The sequence below is a fragment of the Blastomyces gilchristii genome (genome assembly GCF_000003855.2).
Source record: "Blastomyces gilchristii SLH14081 genomic scaffold supercont1.10, whole genome shotgun sequence".
NCBI lineage: Eukaryota > Fungi > Ascomycota > Eurotiomycetes > Onygenales > Ajellomycetaceae > Blastomyces > Blastomyces gilchristii.
The window spans coordinates 624550-642171 of NW_003101673.1; the positions used below are offsets into that span (position 1 = coordinate 624550).

General features: G+C 47.3%; 7 protein-coding genes across 9 annotated transcripts; 3 read left to right on the plus strand and 4 right to left on the minus strand.

The window, feature by feature from the left end:
* Window positions 1-570: 570 nt before the first annotated feature.
* On the minus strand, window positions 571-1794 carry BDBG_05148 (uncharacterized protein). Its single transcript, XM_031722011.1, has one exon. The coding sequence runs from the start codon at window positions 1736-1738 to the stop codon at window positions 1433-1435; it is 306 nt and encodes a 101-aa protein (XP_031578780.1). The 5' UTR covers window positions 1739-1794; the 3' UTR covers window positions 571-1432.
* On the plus strand, window positions 681-3541 carry BDBG_05149 (uncharacterized protein). The gene is made up of 3 exons (XM_002624334.2): window positions 681-2234; window positions 2307-2617; window positions 2726-3541. The coding sequence occupies exons 1-3, from the start codon at window positions 2220-2222 to the stop codon at window positions 3126-3128; spliced, it is 729 nt and encodes a 242-aa protein (XP_002624380.1). The 5' UTR covers window positions 681-2219; the 3' UTR covers window positions 3129-3541.
* Window positions 3542-4940: 1399 nt separating this feature from the next.
* Window positions 4941-6740, minus strand: BDBG_05150 (beta-N-acetylhexosaminidase; the record flags this gene model as incomplete). The annotated part of the gene is made up of 4 exons (XM_031722012.1): window positions 4941-5539; window positions 5678-5749; window positions 5826-6393; window positions 6573-6740. The coding sequence occupies 4 exons, from the start codon at window positions 6738-6740 to the stop codon at window positions 4941-4943; spliced, it is 1407 nt and encodes a 468-aa protein (XP_031578781.1).
* On the plus strand, window positions 6261-12246 carry BDBG_05152. Of its 3 annotated transcripts, none has more exons than XM_031722014.1 (3): window positions 6261-9323; window positions 9431-10582; window positions 10699-12246. In XM_031722014.1, exon 3 carries the CDS (start codon window positions 10825-10827, stop codon window positions 11974-11976), a length of 1152 nt encoding a protein of 383 aa, XP_031578784.1. In that variant the 5' UTR covers window positions 6261-9323; window positions 9431-10582; window positions 10699-10824; the 3' UTR covers window positions 11977-12246. The 3 variants fall into 3 exon arrangements, with proteins under 3 accessions (XP_031578784.1, XP_031578783.1, XP_002624383.1); XM_031722013.1 differs by having other exon boundaries at window positions 6261-7486; window positions 7553-10582; XM_002624337.2 differs by having other exon boundaries at window positions 6261-10582.
* Window positions 9614-9937, minus strand: BDBG_17201 (uncharacterized protein; the record flags this gene model as incomplete). Its single annotated transcript, XM_031724978.1, has 1 exon — window positions 9614-9937. The coding sequence occupies one exon, from the start codon at window positions 9935-9937 to the stop codon at window positions 9614-9616; it is 324 nt and encodes a 107-aa protein (XP_031578782.1).
* Window positions 12247-12583: 337 nt separating the features above from the next.
* On the plus strand, window positions 12584-17415 carry BDBG_05153 (uncharacterized protein). The gene has a single exon (XM_031722015.1). It carries the CDS (start codon window positions 13719-13721, stop codon window positions 14568-14570), a length of 852 nt encoding a protein of 283 aa, XP_031578785.1. The 5' UTR covers window positions 12584-13718; the 3' UTR covers window positions 14571-17415.
* Window positions 14846-17495, minus strand: BDBG_05154 (uncharacterized protein). The gene is made up of 3 exons (XM_002624339.2): window positions 15838-17495; window positions 15638-15741; window positions 14846-15513 (listed from the first exon to the last, which is right to left on the minus strand). The coding sequence occupies exons 1-3, from the start codon at window positions 16384-16386 to the stop codon at window positions 15261-15263; spliced, it is 906 nt and encodes a 301-aa protein (XP_002624385.1). The 5' UTR covers window positions 16387-17495; the 3' UTR covers window positions 14846-15260.
* Between the last annotated feature and the right edge of the window lie 127 nt (window positions 17496-17622).

The following is a 17622-nucleotide window of genomic DNA, read 5'->3' on the forward strand; positions in this document are numbered from 1 at the left end:
GCTTCTTTCGACGTATAACTGAAAACAGCAAAAAGGAAGTGTTTCCCAGATACTGGGATATGAGACAGAATGCGGAGTGCGTACCTGAGGGGGGTGTGATCGTGTCACATCGCATCACCAAGATGTGTACGGTGCAGAGCTGGCGATGGAGAGATGAATATGGCACAACACGCAATGTAAGCAGCATCTCACATACAGCAGACGTTATATACCATTTCTTGGGCGATGGTTCAGGTTCACTTTGTACTGTCTTTTCCCGGTAACAGGGGCGCCGTGTGCAGCGAACGACAATTGTCCGATCAACGCGATCGTAAAGCTCTAACTGACCCCAGATTGCAGTTTTTCTTTGTTGACAAACGCGACTTATTTTTCGTGGCACGGCAAGGACTGATTCCACGAGAGAGAGGATGCAATATGTAGGTACAGTGTGCCATGGCAGTAATCTCCATCTTTGGCAGCGTTCCTCGGATATTCTTCCTATCCCCTGGTCCCAAAATGCAGTGAAGGGGGGAATAGAGGTAAGTGTCGACTCCAATTACCAAATGATGGTTCCCAAGAATAATTAATACTATTCTGATGCTATTTGGTGGCTAGGAAGGAAATCAAGGAATTTCCAAGGATTTCTTTTTTCTTTTTTATTCTATTTTTTTAGAATCGTCATCGCTGTGGTCAAGTTGAAGAATAAAATACACAGTTAATTATAACTGCAAAATGTCCCTGATTATCTCAGTAGCCGGCTGAGGATCTGTTCTTATTCTAAATGGAGAGAAGAGAGTCTTCAACTTTGACAGGGACATGTTCATCAAAATACTTTCTTCAAAAGCAACCTCTCAGACTGTCACCGTGAGCAAGGGGCAAGACGCGAGCATCGAACCCGAATTTATGTACTCCTGGTGTGAGCAGATGGCACCACCACCCGGTTCCTTCAACAAAACCCTCCAAGCCCCAATGGCGGTGCCTGGAAATATCTTGGCTGCTTGAGTCTAACTAACTGGCTTCAGTTAGCATCCATTCGCTGGTGGGAAACGGGATTTCATTTGACAGCAGACTCTGCTCGTTTTCAGTATGATGCCCCCTTGTGGCCCCGCACCGAACAAGGAACCAAGCCACTGCCAAAGCGCCAGGAATAATACAACTGCACTGCGGCTTTGCGTGTCAGAATTGTCCCCAGTTCCCGGTCAATTCTATCTTATCTCGCTTCTCTTTTTTTATTCATCCTGCTCAAGATAGTTAGAAGGATGAATTGATCCTTACCCCAAGCAGGCGGCTATTGTTATTGTTGCACCTATATTGAAAGTGCCCGCGATTCCCCTGATGCCCTCCTCTTCTTCTGATCAACCGCCGTCGCTAAGATACAGTCCTCTGTACTGCCAAGAGAATCTGGTTAACCTGGGGCTAAGAGCCGCGAGAGTCTATAATAAGAAACATCTTGTCAGAACCAAATCATGAAATTTGCTGCTTGGCTGGCCAATCGCGTTGTTCCTCTCCTCGTGTGGCCTTTTGGCCGGACGCGGTGGGTGTGGAGGAGAATGCAAGAAGTGCGGATTTTTTTGTCTGCTGGGCGAGATGCCTGGCGCTCTGCGGCTGTGGGTGGGGTGGACATGCAAGGAACATAAAGAGATCCTTCGGGGTTTTCGTTGGGCCAATCTGGGGGCTCTCCGTATTCAGGGTCGCAAAACTTCTTCTGAGGGAACGGTATGGCTGTCCCTTTGGCCCCGTCAGCTCGAATTGCAGCCATGTCATGGGCCGTATCGTGGGGGCTGAGAACCGAGCATGTCCCTGGCTCGAGCCAACATCCTGGCCGCCAACATGGAGGGCCAGAATAATTTCCCTAATGAGCTAAATGTGCAATACGATAATAACAGGAGCTAGACGGTGAACTGTGCTTTATTATTATTAGAGACGCACGCGATGCTCAGGTGTGGATTTGCTGCTGAGATTCGCCTATATAAACTTCCCCGACTACCCCCACCGAATCGGAATATCTATCACTCTAAACACCAACATTTCATAGTTCATTATCTGATCTGCATCTCGAAAGCTCCCCTGCCGATCTCTATAAATCCATTGTCTACGCCTCAAAAAAAAATTTCTAGCATACATCTTTGATACCCATTGGATGTGAACATATTTAAGACTCGCTCGCGCCCCAAAAGTTCTCTCTCCAAATTTTTTTATATCTTTTCATATATATTTCATCATTAAATATCAACTTAACCATGCTCCTCAAATCGGTATGTCTTTTACCTCTCCAGAGCTCCCACTCCCTTAGTCGAAGTAGTATTATTAACTCCCAGCTTTCTTAGATCCTCGCCCTCCAGGTCCTGGCATTGAGCCTGACTGCAGCCTCGCCAATTAATAAAGCTCCAGCTTGCCCAGGAGAGCCCAACGGGTACGAAACTGGAAAGTGCGCGCGTTCTCTGCCCCGGTATCAATCACAGGCAGCCGGACCTGTATGCTACAAGGGCACGCAATTCCCAGCGGCTGAGGAATGGCTTTCATTCAATGAGCTATGGGCCATTAATAGCCCAGTCATGTCGAAGTTCAATAGCAAGTCTGAGATGAACGCGATTAAGAAATATATTGGCGAAGCTGCGGCGGCGGCGGGAATTGATAAGTATGTCTCAATTGATTAAAACACGTTCCCATTTGGCGTATTTACAACAAACCTGCCAGAGCAAAGCGCCAGACGGACACAGTAGCTAACATTCAAACCCCACTACAGAGGAATCTTCCTTACCATCATGATGCAAGAATCCAGAGGAAACGTCCGCACCGTCGCAGGCGACGGCGTGACGCCCGGCCTCATGCAGGCCCTGGGCAGCCCGAGCTGTCTCGGCACCCCCTTCGGCGGCTGCCCGGACTCAACAATTAGAGCCATGATCTTCGCCGGCGCACTAGGCACCGGCCAAACCGAGGGCCTGTCTACCTGCTTCAAGAAGAATCGCCGCCAGTACGGCCCCATGCTGCGCTGCTATAATAGCGGCAGCGTTGTTGACCCCCTGCGCTTGGAGATTGTCAACTTCGGAACCCCCAGCTATGTCAGCGACGTCGCCAACCGCCTGAGAGGGCTCGAGCCGCGCAGGGACTGCGGATTTGATGCTGCGACCCCATCGCCGGGCTATTGAGCACGGAGTGGTGGTTGAAATGTTTATATATGCATCTGGCGTTTACGGTTTGGGTTTTCTGTGGGCGCTTTTTTGGTTATACAAGCGCTGGTCGTGGTTTTAGCATTGCTGTTTTGTACAGCTTGCTATATTGTTGCATTTTCCTTTTCGTTTTTTTTTTCCTCTGAGATTGTTTTCTTGATATCCATATTTCCGTATGTTCTTGCATATAGATGGTCCACGAGATAGATTCTCATAGATTCTGTTATTTAAAACGATACCATACCTTTGGATATATACAAAATGTAACCCCTCAAATATCATTTGTGGGATGCAAGCCGTCTAAGAAAAGTCACTCCAAACTAAGTTCGAGAGCTCGAAGCTTTCATAGGGAGTGACAGGGGCATAGTTCAACTTTTTTTGTTTCTTTATTTATTCATTTATTTAATTCATTTATTTGTATATTTGTATATTTAAAATGAAAAAAGAAAAAAAAAATTTGCATGCTCCTTCTCCATGGTTGATGCAAGGGCAGAGCTCGCTGGCTAGTTGGCTGGTTGGTGGTATCAAAAAACGCGTAAAACGTTAGCCGAAATTTTCGGTTTAGATACAGAGTAATGTTATAGTTTTAAGTCAGGTTAATTTTACTAGTCTCTAGTAGAGCACAGCTGCATCCAGCACAGAAGTACTCTGTACAATGTGATTATTTCCGCCCGCTTCGCATTTTGACACAAACCGGAGGTCTCCAACGGTTAGATCTAGCGCGCTGACACTGATGCTGACATGATTATAAGCAAAGTGCTGATCACCGCGGTTCGTCCAGCGTTAAATACAACTGAACACATTTAAAATTTGCAATCTAACGTTAGATTAGGCGACCCCTTAACTAGGACAGCTGGTTATCTGCCTGACTCCCTGGCACAGGAGATGAGGGCTTGATACATTATTGGACTCCGTATCAAACAAAACGCAATAGCTGCTTTCTTGAGAAATAATCTGCGTGTTTCTTTTCGCAGTTCCGTTCGCAGTCGTTCAATTCATTGGCCATGAGATTCCCCCAAGGTCTTATTATATATACCACTCTTAGACACACTCGGGCGCGTCGAGAACCCAAATAAATAAATGCGCCCAACACTACGCAGCTACCGCCAATATGTTTGCCCGTCCTTCGGCAGCGTCCCGATGGTACCTTCATGCAGCAGTACCTTGTTAGGGAGGTAAAAGTTCTCATGGCCTGTTATTCAATAATAAGATAAAGAATGGATTTTGTGTTCAAGCAGGAGGAAAATGAGCCTTTGAAGTCGAGTTCGCGTCTAAGTATGACTAGACGCGGGAAGCGCGAATCTCTTTCCTAGGTTCTGGTATGTTTTTTGAGAAGTTCTCCTGGCAGTATTATTGTTATTAGGATTATTATTGTTGTTGTTGTTGTTGTTGTTGTTGTTGTTGTTGTTGTTGTTGTTGTTGTTGTTGTTGTTGTTGTTGTTCTTACCTTTATTTTTATTATGTTTTCTTTAACACAACACAAGAGATGGGAGCGGAGAATTAGACTATAAGTCAACTATAAATATATATATATCAATATAAAGAGCAATCTATACATCATATCTAGGAGTAAAATGTACATATACATAGATCATCAAAGAAGGGAATGAAAGAAAATTAGCAAGCTCTGTACAGCAGCAACAAACTGCAAAATCAGCCACCCTTTCTTAACCCTCTCTTGTAAATAGCTGTAGCATTCCCAAGGAACCCTGTGAACACCTGCTCAGCAACATGAGGCACAATTGAATTTGGCAAGTTCTCACCCTTCTTGTTGCAGTTGTCCACAGTCTTCTACTTCATCTTCTCAATCCACTCCTGCACCACCTTGAACTCCCACTCCGCCCTCTTCTCCTCGCCCTTATCATGCGCGTCGAGCATGTCAATCAGGTGCTCACAGGCCTTGACCCACTGGCTCGCAACCATCATCCAAGGTTCCATGTCTGTCGCAAACTCTTTCATGACCATGCGTGGCATGATCTTGAGCAGCTTGGAGAGGAGCTGCAGGCACTTGCAGAGCGGCTTGGAGCCATCATTGCTCTTGCCACAGTTGGACCAGCCGGCCCAGAAGGCCCCGATGTCCTTGTCGAGCATGGGCAAGTGCACCTCTGGAGTACAGTAGGGCCAGTTCTGGTTGAGATCGGAGAAGGCAACAAGGGCCTCATGGACTTGTTTGTTGTCACCAGAGAGTTCCTGCAGAATTGCGGCCATTGATTCATCGGCGTTGTAGGCGGGTTCATTCCACATGTAGTTGGCATAGTTGGTGAGAGTGGGTAGGGAGGGATAGGGCTCAATCATCATGTTGAAGGTGAAGCCCAGGAGGTACTTGTACAGATCAGCAGCACGGCCGGTGAGGGGGTTGAGAAAGAGGCAGTCATGCTTGCTGTCATTCACTGGGAAGTTGTCCCAGATGAACATTTTCTCGGTTATGTAGGTCATGAGAGTGCAATTGATGCTCTTGATGATGATCTTGTTGCTGAAGACTCCTTCGCCAGTCCACTGGACTCAGATTTTCTTGTCCAGGGTAGTACCAAACTTCTCCTTGTACAGATCAGGCTGGCTGCCAGTGTAGTTGGTGGGGACAGTCTCAAGGTTGAGGAGACCTAGGGGTTCAATGTATTCCTTCTGAAACATGGTTCAGATAGTAAGTCTGGGCTTCCGCCAGCCAGTGCCAACTACCCTTGTTCTCCCACTTTTGCTTATCCTCTTCGCAGTGGAATTGGAGGGGAATGTCATTAAGGGCAATGTAGAAGCTGTGGACACGAAGGTCACAGATCTGGTTGAACTTGGTGACAGTAATATTAAAGTCCTCTTCGGACGAGTAGCAGATGGAAGCACAGGGGGAAAGAGCATAGGTGAAGTCCACATGATTGACATTCGCAGTGGTTACGAGCTCCTTGAGCTGCTCAAGGGCGTCACCTTCGTAAAGATCGCGCCACTCATGGCGGAGTTTAAGGTCATCCTTGGTAGTGTAGATGTAGGTGTTGATTTTATGTCTCTCGTAGAACACGTAGTGGTCGAGGCGCGACTGATGCGACCAGGGAATGCCATAAAACCCCTCAATGGAGCCACGGATGGACATGAGCGGCCAGTCGCACACTTGGATACCGGGGACACGGTCGTCGCCATCGACAAGCTGGCGAAGGGTCTGTGCCGCGTAGTAAGTGCCGCGCTTATCCGCACCATTGAGAGCAATGCTCGGGCGGTAGCCATCGGCGTCAAGGCCATCCGCGTACTTAGTTACCACCTAGTGCCTTGGCGACGGCAGAGGGCGTCCGGGTTTTCTTTCATTGGTGCCGATGAAGATTTGGTAGCCATCGAAGGAGTCTGCGACTGAGGGAGTACCGCCAGCAGAGATGACAATCTGCTTCACTGCATCTATTGTGGCCTTGTCTTCGGCATCCCCAGTTACAATAGTGACGGGACCGCGGAGTGAGACCGCCCGGCCCAGCGGCGAGATCTATTGCGGAGGAGGCCAAACCTTGTTGACCTTTGGCGGCGGACGGCACTCGGGAGCCGCGTCGACTGGCCCAAGCCAAGAGCAAGGAGGGCGAGAACAAAGGCCCGGAGCCCGGATCGGTAATGGAAGTGCATGGTCAGCCTTTTTTGTAAGAAAAGGTTGAATGGCGGAGGAGGAAGCGCAACACACGAACTCAACGTCGGCCAGGGCACGGTTTATGTGTTAATTTGTTTCTTGCATCTGATCGTATATCGTCATTCGCCGGTGGAGACAGCATAGGAATGACCATGGCTATAACTGTTACCCATACTATAGTCATAACCAGAGCCCCGATGTGGACGGGGTCTGGGGAGTCCTATGGAGCCTCCCGGACGCAGTGTAGACAGAAGACATGATGGACCGGACCAGTATTATATTGTGGAGGCAGAGACACCGCGAACTGGCCGCTGCTGGGACGTGTACGCTGCAACCGTTACAGTTTGCCCAGTTCCCCGTCTGCAACGTTGGTGATGATCGGCGAACAAGGCGAGCGGCGTATTTACTCCGAGTCCGAGTTTTTTTATCAGGTTTCACGGAAGGTTGTTAGTTTGCCTTGAAGTTCGCTGGCTCCGAGAAGCAGACATTATTCTTCATTCCCAGCGGGGTTCATTCTCCTTGCCCTATAATAATGATATCCCAAGTGTTCGCGGGGTTGGCTTCCGCTTAAATAGTCCATGGCGAGCGAGTGCGCTAGAGTTACTGCTGTACCAAGGGACTCGCGCCTGGGACAGGGATGACTGTCAACGATTGATATGTTGATATGCTGATATGATGGATGATATGTGAATATTTCGGCCGAGCTCATCATTTTTCTTGCGGGAGATTGGGTGGATGAAGAAGAGTCAGTCCCTTATCTACAAGTTAGTTTATTTCTCCTTGATGTAACTACTCATATTGCCTGATATAGAGCTGTCAATACTGCTAAGAGGTTAACTCTGGCTCTGGCTCTGCCTCTACCTACAAATGATGTCTGCTTCCAGAAGTGACACAGTGGCGAGAGGAGCAATGTGGTGAGCTACAAAAGTTGTCTGAAAATAACCGGATCGATTTCTCCAATTCCCCAACATATCCGGGAGAATATAACTAGAGTTCGACTTGAACTCACTGCACCTAACTACTGGAGCCACCAAATCGGTCAATCCCTAAAGGTGGGGGAATGCAAGCTGCAAGTCTGCTCCAGGTCAACCAACATCACCCCGCTATAAACACACTTATCAACGCCGAGCCAGAGATCGGCATTCCGCGCTATATTAAACTCGGGCTTAATAGTGGCGCCGATGGTGTTGCCGGCCTTATTTCTCAGAATCGAACCGGTGGACGGCGTGAGACACTGAGCACTTAGGTCAACAACACAACACTCGCCGAGGACGTCCGGGCTCGGATCTGATACCTACTACTACTGTGTAGTCATGCACTCACTCCATACATGCGTCTATTTGCAAGAGGCGCCGTGCAGAATCATATCCCATCCATTCAGGCTGCCCAGCGCTCCACCCTCGATATCAAATCAACCCCATATAACCGCTCGTTTGGTACCTCCAAAAGCCTTATCTAGATACCGACCTGGGCTTGCCGTTCTCCTCCGGGCCCTGGTTGAATGGCCGAGCAACTAGCTTGAAAGTCGTTCTGTCTGCCGCAACTGGTGCTTGAGCTGCACCACGCCAGCGTACCACTCATGGGAGATGATTTCTTCACAGGTGATTGCAACGTGATGAATCTGATGCGTCTATGGCACACAGAGAAAGAGACTCATGAGTGGAAGCAGAAAAATGGCTAAACACGGAGATACTATTTGAAGGGAGGGAGGACATGTCTTTTAATTCCAAGCACAGATCGCGCTCCTTCAATCCCGTTTCTAACTGAAAAAAAAAGCCCATGAGTGACGGACATTTTGGAGAGAAGAGAGCGCTTTCCAAGCTTTATATTCTTGTATTCTATTGCCTATATCCTATTTCTCCCGGAAAACAAATCTCCTGGTGGTCACGAAGCGCTGTGCGGCTAGGAAAGTTATGGGTTTCGGCCCGAGGCACTTTAACCTACCCCCCAAAGTGGTGTGTGCGCCGATGAAGGCCAGAAAAGCCTTGTGAACCCAATTGAGCCACAGCCTCAAAGGATATATGGAACCCTCCACCTCATACTTTCCTGCTGTGATGTCGCTGTTCCCTTCCTTGGCTCTGTGGAGAGCAGACAGGCTATTTTACATGGTTCCCCTCACAGTTCTTAAGAAAGCTATGTAGAGGAGAAATCCGGTTGGATGGATCAAGGGTCCAGTGTTTGCGGAGAACTGCAATCGAAGCCCTGATTATTACAGTTCGCCGCTACAGACTCGCCGAAGGGTAGGCATCCTGCACCCCCAGAGCGCTCAGGCTCTCACGAACGCAGTACGACCCCAGATCACCCTTTTTCCAAGCGCAACTGTATCCCCTATCCTATACAGCGTCCCAAGCCCTATGTCGGACGTGGTCATAGGTGTGAGTGGAATGACAAGTGAGTAAACGCAAGCGAAGTCAATCTGAGACAAGATGATATGGTATCCGAACCCGTGAGGCCGTGAGGTGCTATTTTGGCCTTGCTTTGAAATTTATTCTACCATCGTGGAACCTGTGTAGTGGGGAAAAAGGGGACCGGTCTGTGGTGAAAAAAAAAAAAAAAAGCCCAACTGTCTTATCAAGTATTTGGTGAGTTTGAGAGATAGAGGAAAAAGCTCTGCTGGCATTGAAGCCTAACAGCTTCTAAGGATTGTTTCAGCATTGATGCCAGGCGGCAACCTGACAGAATGGTTCAGAACCTGCAGTATTCTTCCGGCTCGGGTGCATATCAGCGCCCTTCAATCCTGGGGGAGGGGGTAGTGGAAGCAAACATTGACAGAAGCACGTATCAGAAGTTCGAAGGAAGGGTGATACCAGGGGGCGCAATGCGACGAGCGCTTTTTGATGCTATGCCACACATGGAGGGAGAGGAGGCTAGGTTAGGAGTTCAGCGTCATAGTGGACATGGCTGCCTCGGTGAGAGTATTAGAAGCTACGCATTTCAATGTCACAATGACCAAGGCTGGGTAGTGCAGCTTTCTCCGCTTGTCCTGTCCGGGTGAGGATGCTTCAACACAGAGTGTAATCGACGCTGAAGAAGCAGTGAGTGGTGTAACGGAGGCTGGTTGAACACCTGTTCCTTTAGAGTGTGATCTGTTTCTCAGAGTACTCCAGAGGCCATGATAGTCTTGATAGGAATTATAGTGTTCAATAATAGATATGAGACTGGATGCTTTGAGGTAGCGCAGATTAGCACTGGTCATATCTTCCTTCTCCTCTATTCCCTGGTTGTTGTAGCGCTGAGTGCAGGCCACTTGGTTCAGCTGCCAGACAGTATACGGGATGAGAGATTCTGCTCAAACTAACTTACAATTCTGATCTTTTACATTAGTTACTGACATAGTTGCAAAATTAGGTAATTGTATAATTCTTGAAAGAGAGATGAATTAGAAATATGACCTTATGTTACTATTAATGAGCTTTGGTTAGTTACCTGTCAATTAACCAGAGTAAAAACTATGTCAACATGTAATATATTGATTAAGAACATTCAACAACTGATGATAGATAGTTAAATAGTGCTCATACTCTTAGTTTGATCTACTGCTAACTGTTAATGTTCTTGACACAGAGTTGTATAGAGGTAGGTAGTGTTGAAACCTCATCATTTCTAAGGATGAATGTGTCCTCTCTCACCCAATTGTGCCCTTCACTTTTCCACACACCATCTAGTTATTTACTGGTGCTGCTGCCAGAGAAAAAAGTCTCAGTTTCACGGCTTAAAATTACTCATTCAGAATCCTCAAAACAAGAAGCCAGGCTGCAGAATGTGTGAAACCTGCTCTGGAGGGTCATTCACAGACAAGGACAAACTCTTCAAGAATGTCCATCTTCACAATTGCTGCCTGGTGAGTGATGATGATATGCGCACCCTGATGAAAGTGGGCTATATTCAACACGTCAGGATGCTCGGTGGTGTCTTTGTAGTGTGTAACTAGTTATAGTTATACTAACTATTTTAAAGATAGAACCAATGTCATTAGTTAGCGTCGGCGATAGTTATCGAACCCGCGAGTCTTCGCAGTCGATCTGGTCGTTGATCATTCATTCAAATATTGTTCACACTCCTTCATAACAAATCTTAGATGAAATGTCACATCTCATATTCAGTATATTTTCCCCTGGACACCAATATCCTCACTATGGCCACGCCACGGGCCCTAGTACGCCAACGCTCCTCGGCTTGCCCCCTGAGATCCGCAGGCTCATTTTTACCTGCTATTTTCGATCCGTCCGGATACGCCAGAAGCTCACATACCCATATGAAGCCGTAGAAGATCAATTGGCTATTCTGCGGGTCTGCCATCAACTCTACCACGAGTCTGAGCCACTCGTGCTTCCAAATGTACAGCTCTTCTGCTATAAAAACACAGATGTGATAAATACTCTTACCAAGATGAGCTCTGAACAAGTCTCACAGCTTCGGCACATGGTAGTCCACCATTGCCCCGTGGGATTCAATTTATCTTCGAAGGAAAAGTCTACCGGCGTTTCATCTGATCGGAAGCACGACACCAACGACGACAACGACGACGACAACGTCGGTGAGGATCCTGTCAGATACTTCCATCTTGGTGCGATTCTTGGCCTATTCCCGGGACTGCAGCTTGACATCCTCGAGGTCTTTTGCGAGGTACGCGGAGGACCCTACACGGATTTTCAAACCACGGACTGCTTCGGGTCCCTCCTTGGAGCTGATGGTTACCGGCAGCTTTGGATGCGTGCAAGCGAGGGCGACGGAGGGGCGTGGGTTGATACTCCAAGTTCTTTTGAATGGAAGGACTACATAGCGACCAAGTTCAAGCCGTATAATGGATGGGTCCGGATGAGGCTGCCACGACATGAATGGAGAGATGTGGGCAGAGATACCCCACAGGGAGAATTTTGGCACAGAGCTCAAGAGGCCGGGTTCACGCTCGTTAAAAAAATCGACTCTCCAAACGATTCTGATGAGGATGGGCAAAGTATGTATGGACACAGGAGCGAGGATGTAGCCGATATCGTTGTGGATAGAGGCGATGCGGACTTCGCTGTCAAGAAGGATGGCGATCAAGTGCTGAGATGCATTGAGCGAGATTATTTGCTGCGAGAGACTCCCGCGTTCTTTAAAAGCACTTCGGACGCCCTACGGAAGCTTTTCAAAGACCATAGCTTGGAGACCATCTGGGCCATGGATGGATTTGATGATGGCACTCTTAATTATTGGGACTTAGGGGATAATGCGTATTCGAGAAGGTATTAACTAGTCATGGATGATGTTTATATATATGTACATATGTACACATTTTGCCAGAATTCTGGATCCGGGGAAAGGCATGGCATAGGGAGTTATGAAATATTCTTCTAGCAATGTTGAATGTATGATGAGCGCATAAATAGAAGAGAAAAGCAGATTGTAAACCACCACAGCCGTTGTCTGTACCTATTTTCTATTATCGATATACCGATATACCCTGCTGTGTTATTTCTTTTCTTTTCTTTTCTTTTCTTTTTCTTTTTTTTTTTTTTTTTTTTTGCAGTAATTGGTTAACAATATAAATAAATAACTAGGGAACTCACTCATTCTAGCAACATTGTTGGTTATATATTTGAAACTGAAGATTCTATCAATCACCACTTCATCATTCATCATCGCTCAAGTAAATAACTTAGTTATCTGCAATGTATTATTCTTGAGTATTTCTGACTCCCTAACTCTATCGGAACCCAACAGCTCCAGCCCCCAGTTAGTTATGTAACCAGTTGGCTAACTTTTACTAAGACTTGGTTACTTTGTTTCTTTGTCCATCTCCTGCATAAATATGATTTTCTTCATGCAACAACTAGTTACTCACTGCAACAACCCAGTCCCAATTCCCAATTCCTGATTCTATTGGTACTGTTGGCCATACAAGCAGAGCTGCTCGCCTGGGATAACACACACACACACACACATATATATATATATCTATTTGCCGCGAACCAAACTTGAAACATCCCAAATGTCCGAGGGTGTGACTTTGTCCCATAGTTTCGGTGGTGAGGGAGATATTCAAATCGGGGCACATTCTCTGGGGGATATATCATATCCATCTCTATACACCAACATGCACCTGTTATAGTATGCAGGTGAATGCTGAGCGACTTCATCCGGAATTCCAGTGCATCTATCTCCCTAAGCGCTCCCCAGCCGAGCATTTCGTTGCTGCTAACTTACCGAAAAACGAGAGAGCCATACATAAGCTGAGGAAGAAGCCCCTTTATCTTATAGCATTCAGGCGGCTTTTGCGCAGATGAGCTGACCTTCCCAGATACATTTAGAGCGCGTAGCTCTGGCGGAGTTGGTCTCTCTTTCAAGGACAGTGGTATCATACAGGTGTTAATCAAAGAAGATATTCCTCCGACTTTCAACCAACCTCAAATGCGTCCATCCATCCAACACACTTGCGGTTAGAGTCGTACCAACAGGTCCATAAAAAAAACAGAAAAAAGAAGAAAAAAGAAAAAAGGAAAAGAAAAAAAGAAAAAGAAAAAAGAAAAAGAATGAATAGAACTTCGCGCCCATGGGGCCCCTTATACCGCGTCTCATGCAGGATGTTCTTTATAAACTATCGTTCTAGACCTCAGAAGGCTCTTCATGCATCATGCACCGCGAATATTCGTTTGGTTATATTCTCGTCCTGTTTTGTTGGGATAACAGGGCCCAAACCCCATATTGCGTCTATCAACAAACAAGGCTCCTTTCCAGGGAAGGAATTCTTCCCCATGGGAGAATGATATATTATAAATAACAAAGCACACCCCCCCTGTCTATAATACCCTGCTTCTACAGCTTTGATTATCTTTTAATCCAGGCTCATCGTCGTCGGTTAATGGGCGGTCTTCCATTGACTTGACAGGGTACTATCAATTATAGTATTTATACTTTGATCGCTTTGCACCGAGTTTGACCAAGGGAGACAAAGGAAAACCGCTCCCCCGCCGGTCCCCTCGCAACCATCAACCATGACGCGCTCATTACTCATCGCCATCCTTTCCCTATCACTTCCTCTGGCGCTCGCGACGGATGACTGCGGTAGCGGAGGCGTTGATTGTCCTGCAGCCTCACTAGACAGGACTCCCCGGCCGCTCTCGACTGCATATAGCCATATCACAGTTACAGTTAAAACTATAACCCCGAGGGGTGCACCCAAAGAAACTTTCCCATCGGCAGCTCTGGGGCCCCCTCTAGCCGCATCAGAACCCCCCGCGGCCGCGTCTCCTCGAGCCACTGCCACCCCCCTGAAGACTGCGCCGGCGGCGCCTGCATATCCCGCAAAGCCCCCGAAGCCCGGAGCGGGCGAAAGTGTCAAGAAGCCTAAAACCGCCCGTCCAGCAGCCCCAAAACCAGAGCCAGAGTACGAAGCTCCATCACAGAAGAAATCCCCGCCTCAACGTCAGTCTCCGCCAGACTACGAGGCCCCACCGAAGAAAAAATCCCCGCCACAACGTCAGTCTCCGCCAGACTACGAGGCTCCACCGAAGAAAAAATCCCCTGCCCCGAAGAAAGAATCTCCTCCTCCAAAGAAAGAATCCCCACCAGACTATCAAGCTCCGTCGCAGAAGGTATCCCCGCCGCAGCGTGAATCTCCGCCAAACTACGAGCCCCCCCCAAAAAGAAAATCTCCTCCGCCGAAGAAAGAAACCCCTCCTGCAAAGAAAGAATCCCCACCAGACTACCAAGCCCCGTCACAGCAGAGACCGCCACCAAAGCAGCCCGAGCCCGAACCAGACTACGAAACTGGGCCGGAATACCGACGCCGAACTATCCGGACGCCTAGACGTGCTCGTCGAGCCAGGGATGCCATGTATTACTAACGTGGGTAATAGGCCTTGGTTGGTATCTATATTCTCTCTGTTATTGTTTCGGAAAAAGGGGTTCCCATCTCTTCTATGGCGCTGGGTGCATGATCCAGGGCCCCCGTCCTTTGACGTTGTGAGTTTGGAGTTTGGGATTTTAGATAACTGAGGAGATAGAAAGGGGGTGGCAAGGGGATGATCACCCGATTTTTAAATCCCCTTTTCCAATATTTTTCAAAAAAAAAGTTGTTTTGGCGACATAGAGCGGGATAGACTAATCCAATAATTAATCCACTTAATCTTAACATCTGTTTACTTCTTTGGTTCTCCATTTGAGATGTCTGTTCTTTCTTTCGCATATTTTTAAGTGTGGTGCATGCGCGAGATGTCAACCCTGTAGCAACACTTAATCCTAAATGCATTACTAGATATGGACGCAGAGGAGTGATATTGACAGAAAAGAACATACCAATTTACAGGCCAGTAATAACCCCGAATACAATTCCATTCCCACTTCCAGTTCCGTTAACACTGACTCTTTGTGTGTTTCTAATCCATCTATCTACGTGAGTTATTCTTTTGTAAAGACAAAAACAAAATAAAAAAGTCTGTTCCATTCAATAACCCCATCCCATTTCCCATATACAACATAACCCATCCATCCACATCCTCATACCCCACCATATCACTCTATCCCAGTCGACCTACTCACAACCGACTCCGCCCAACCCCAACTCCCTCCCCCGCAGCCCTGCGAATAAACCCCGCCACCTTCCCCGGCCGACTAATCATGGGCGAATGGCCGGCGTCCTCCAGCACCTCGATACGGTCCCGCGCAATCCCTGCACCAAAGGCCATGCGCGTCTGCACCTTGAAGGGGACGGCGCCGTCGTGTTTGCTCATCAGATAGGAGCAGGGGTAGTGGCGGTAGGCGGGGTAGGTGAGCGGGGAGAAGAAGACGCTGGTGGGTTTTGGGTTAGTGAGCTGTGGGGTTGGGTTTTGGAGAGAGGTATTATATATATATATATATATATATATGTATGTATGTATGTATGTATGTATGTATGTATGGAGGGGGACCTTACGGGAGTGGTTGGAGTTTCAGCTTTGAGGACCAGTAGTGCTGGGCGAGGGGAGGCAGGTCGTTGTAGAAGCGGGCAGGGCCGTCGAGGATGCGGATTTGTTCGTTCTGGGGATTTGTTTATTTAGTTATAGTGTTGGTCATGGGAAGATGTGAAGACATGGATGTAGAAAGAGATGTATAAATGAGAAGTCAAATAAATACCTTCAGCTCAAAACCCTTTAGCTCTGTGCGCTCTGGTGTCCACAGGCCTTTTCCAACAGGCAGAACCATGCCAACAATGAATGCCAGATGCACAATCCGGCCGCGGCGAGGGATGTATTGAGCTAGTCCTGTATCATCTCCAGCACACATCGCCTTTGCATCTGTCTCCTTCTTCACAGCACTGGAAACCTCCTCTTCTCTCTCCTTCTCGCCATCTCCATCCATCCCCTTTCCTCCAACCTCTTCACCATCCTGAGAATAGCCCTTCATCTCCCCATGAAACGCCTTCAACGCCTCGCACCCCGCCACAGCCGCGTACGAGTGCATCACCACAACCACATCCTTTCCACAGTCCAGCACGGCCTCGATGCCGCTCTGGATGGCATCCACGTCGCAGGAGAAGTCGGGCGCGGCGGGCACCATACCAGGCGACTTGAGGGCCACTGGGTAGACGGAGTAGCCGGCCTTCTCGAGCAGAGGCGTCACGAAGGTCCAGACGGCGGGGGATTGCCAGCCGCCGTGGACCAGGAGGATGGTTGGTTTCGACATCGCTTGGGTTGACACGGTTGGGGTGGTTTGATGTGCTAGGGAGTGTTTGATATGAGAGTAAGGATTCAGTAATATGAGACTGGTTGTGAGTAGAGCTCCCTGCAATATTTTTTTTGAATAATATGCACTTCTTTGACTCGATGAGCGGGTATATCGGTATTATTTAAGATATCAAAAAGAGATTGCGTTTATAAAAACCGCGGACAGAAATCCCTTCGGTGGATTTGTGGGAATGATATGAGACACACAACACAACACGCGCACAATGTGTCCGACGAATAACACAAACGACATCTATTGAAGTGGGAAATTCTAGGAGATTCCTCTCCGAGCAGAACAATAACAATAACAATAACAACAACAACAACGGCTCTTGGGCCCGTTGCTCATATGGAAACCCGGCTTCATCCTTCACCCTTTGGCCAACCACCAGCCAGCGAGAAGAAAGGAAAATAGATGCATAACACACACACACACACACGAGGAAAATAGACAGCAGGAGTACATATTATCAGCCTATACCACAGGGCTTGCTGAGCTAGGGACACCGGGACCAGGTAATTTCGCGCTTTGCAACACTGGGCTTCTATGCTGCGACAGCCTGGAGAGAAAAAAAGATGGATGAGTAGGAGGGGATCTCAAACGCTGCTCGCTTTGTCTAACCGTCCCTTTTTTTTTTCTGGCTATCCTTGTTCCGCCATTCCTTGGTCGGCACAAGACAAGGATAATTTGTGGGAGAAATAGAAAAAGAAAGAAAAAACCGTTGAGAAATGATCAAGGCGCTGGTGGCGGAGATCATCTTCGTAGCAGTAGTTATTTATTTATACACATAAACCTGAGTATATATATATATATAGGACTATATACAATAGTTACAGCATTGGGATTAATGAAGATTAACCCAGTTTGGGTGGAAATAATAAGCTCCTGGTCGTTGGAAGAGTCAAGAAGAGCGCACCGTCATCGCAGCTGTATAATCAGATATAGTTATTATTGGTCACACAATGGAATGTTGTGCTGCGTTTGCCATGTTTCCGAGTTGTAGAAATGCAGAAATATTAGTTATATATTTAGAGGAACAAAGGAAACTGAAACAAGAGTAGCTAAATAATAAATAATTATTATGGATTGCGTTGGTTGTTCAAACAAATAAATATCCGAGAAAAAATATATCAACTATTTATTTATTTATTTAGTTAAATATTTAAATATTTAACTAAATAATATTGAACCGGC

Coding starts and splice junctions, on each gene's coding strand:
- BDBG_05149 (XM_002624334.2), top strand. Junction 2,618..2,725: donor GCGGCGGCGGGAATTGATAA/GTATGTCTCAAT, acceptor ACCCCACTACAG/AGGAATCTTCCTTACCATCA.
- BDBG_05148 (XM_031722011.1), bottom strand. CDS start 1,738: ATGGCTGCAATTCGAGCTGACGGGGCCAAAGGGACAGCCATACCGTTC.
- BDBG_05154 (XM_002624339.2), bottom strand. CDS start 16,386: ATGTCGAAACCAACCATCCTCCTGGTCCACGGCGGCTGGCAATCCCCC. Junction 15,742..15,837: donor TAAAGGGTTTTGAGCTGAAG/GTATTTATTTGA, acceptor ACAAATCCCCAG/AACGAACAAATCCGCATCCT. Junction 15,514..15,637: donor CTGAAACTCCAACCACTCCC/GTAAGGTCCCCC, acceptor AAAACCCACCAG/CGTCTTCTTCTCCCCGCTCA.
- BDBG_05152 (XM_002624337.2), top strand. CDS start 10,825: ATGTCACATCTCATATTCAGTATATTTTCCCCTGGACACCAATATCCT.
- BDBG_05153 (XM_031722015.1), top strand. CDS start 13,719: ATGACGCGCTCATTACTCATCGCCATCCTTTCCCTATCACTTCCTCTG.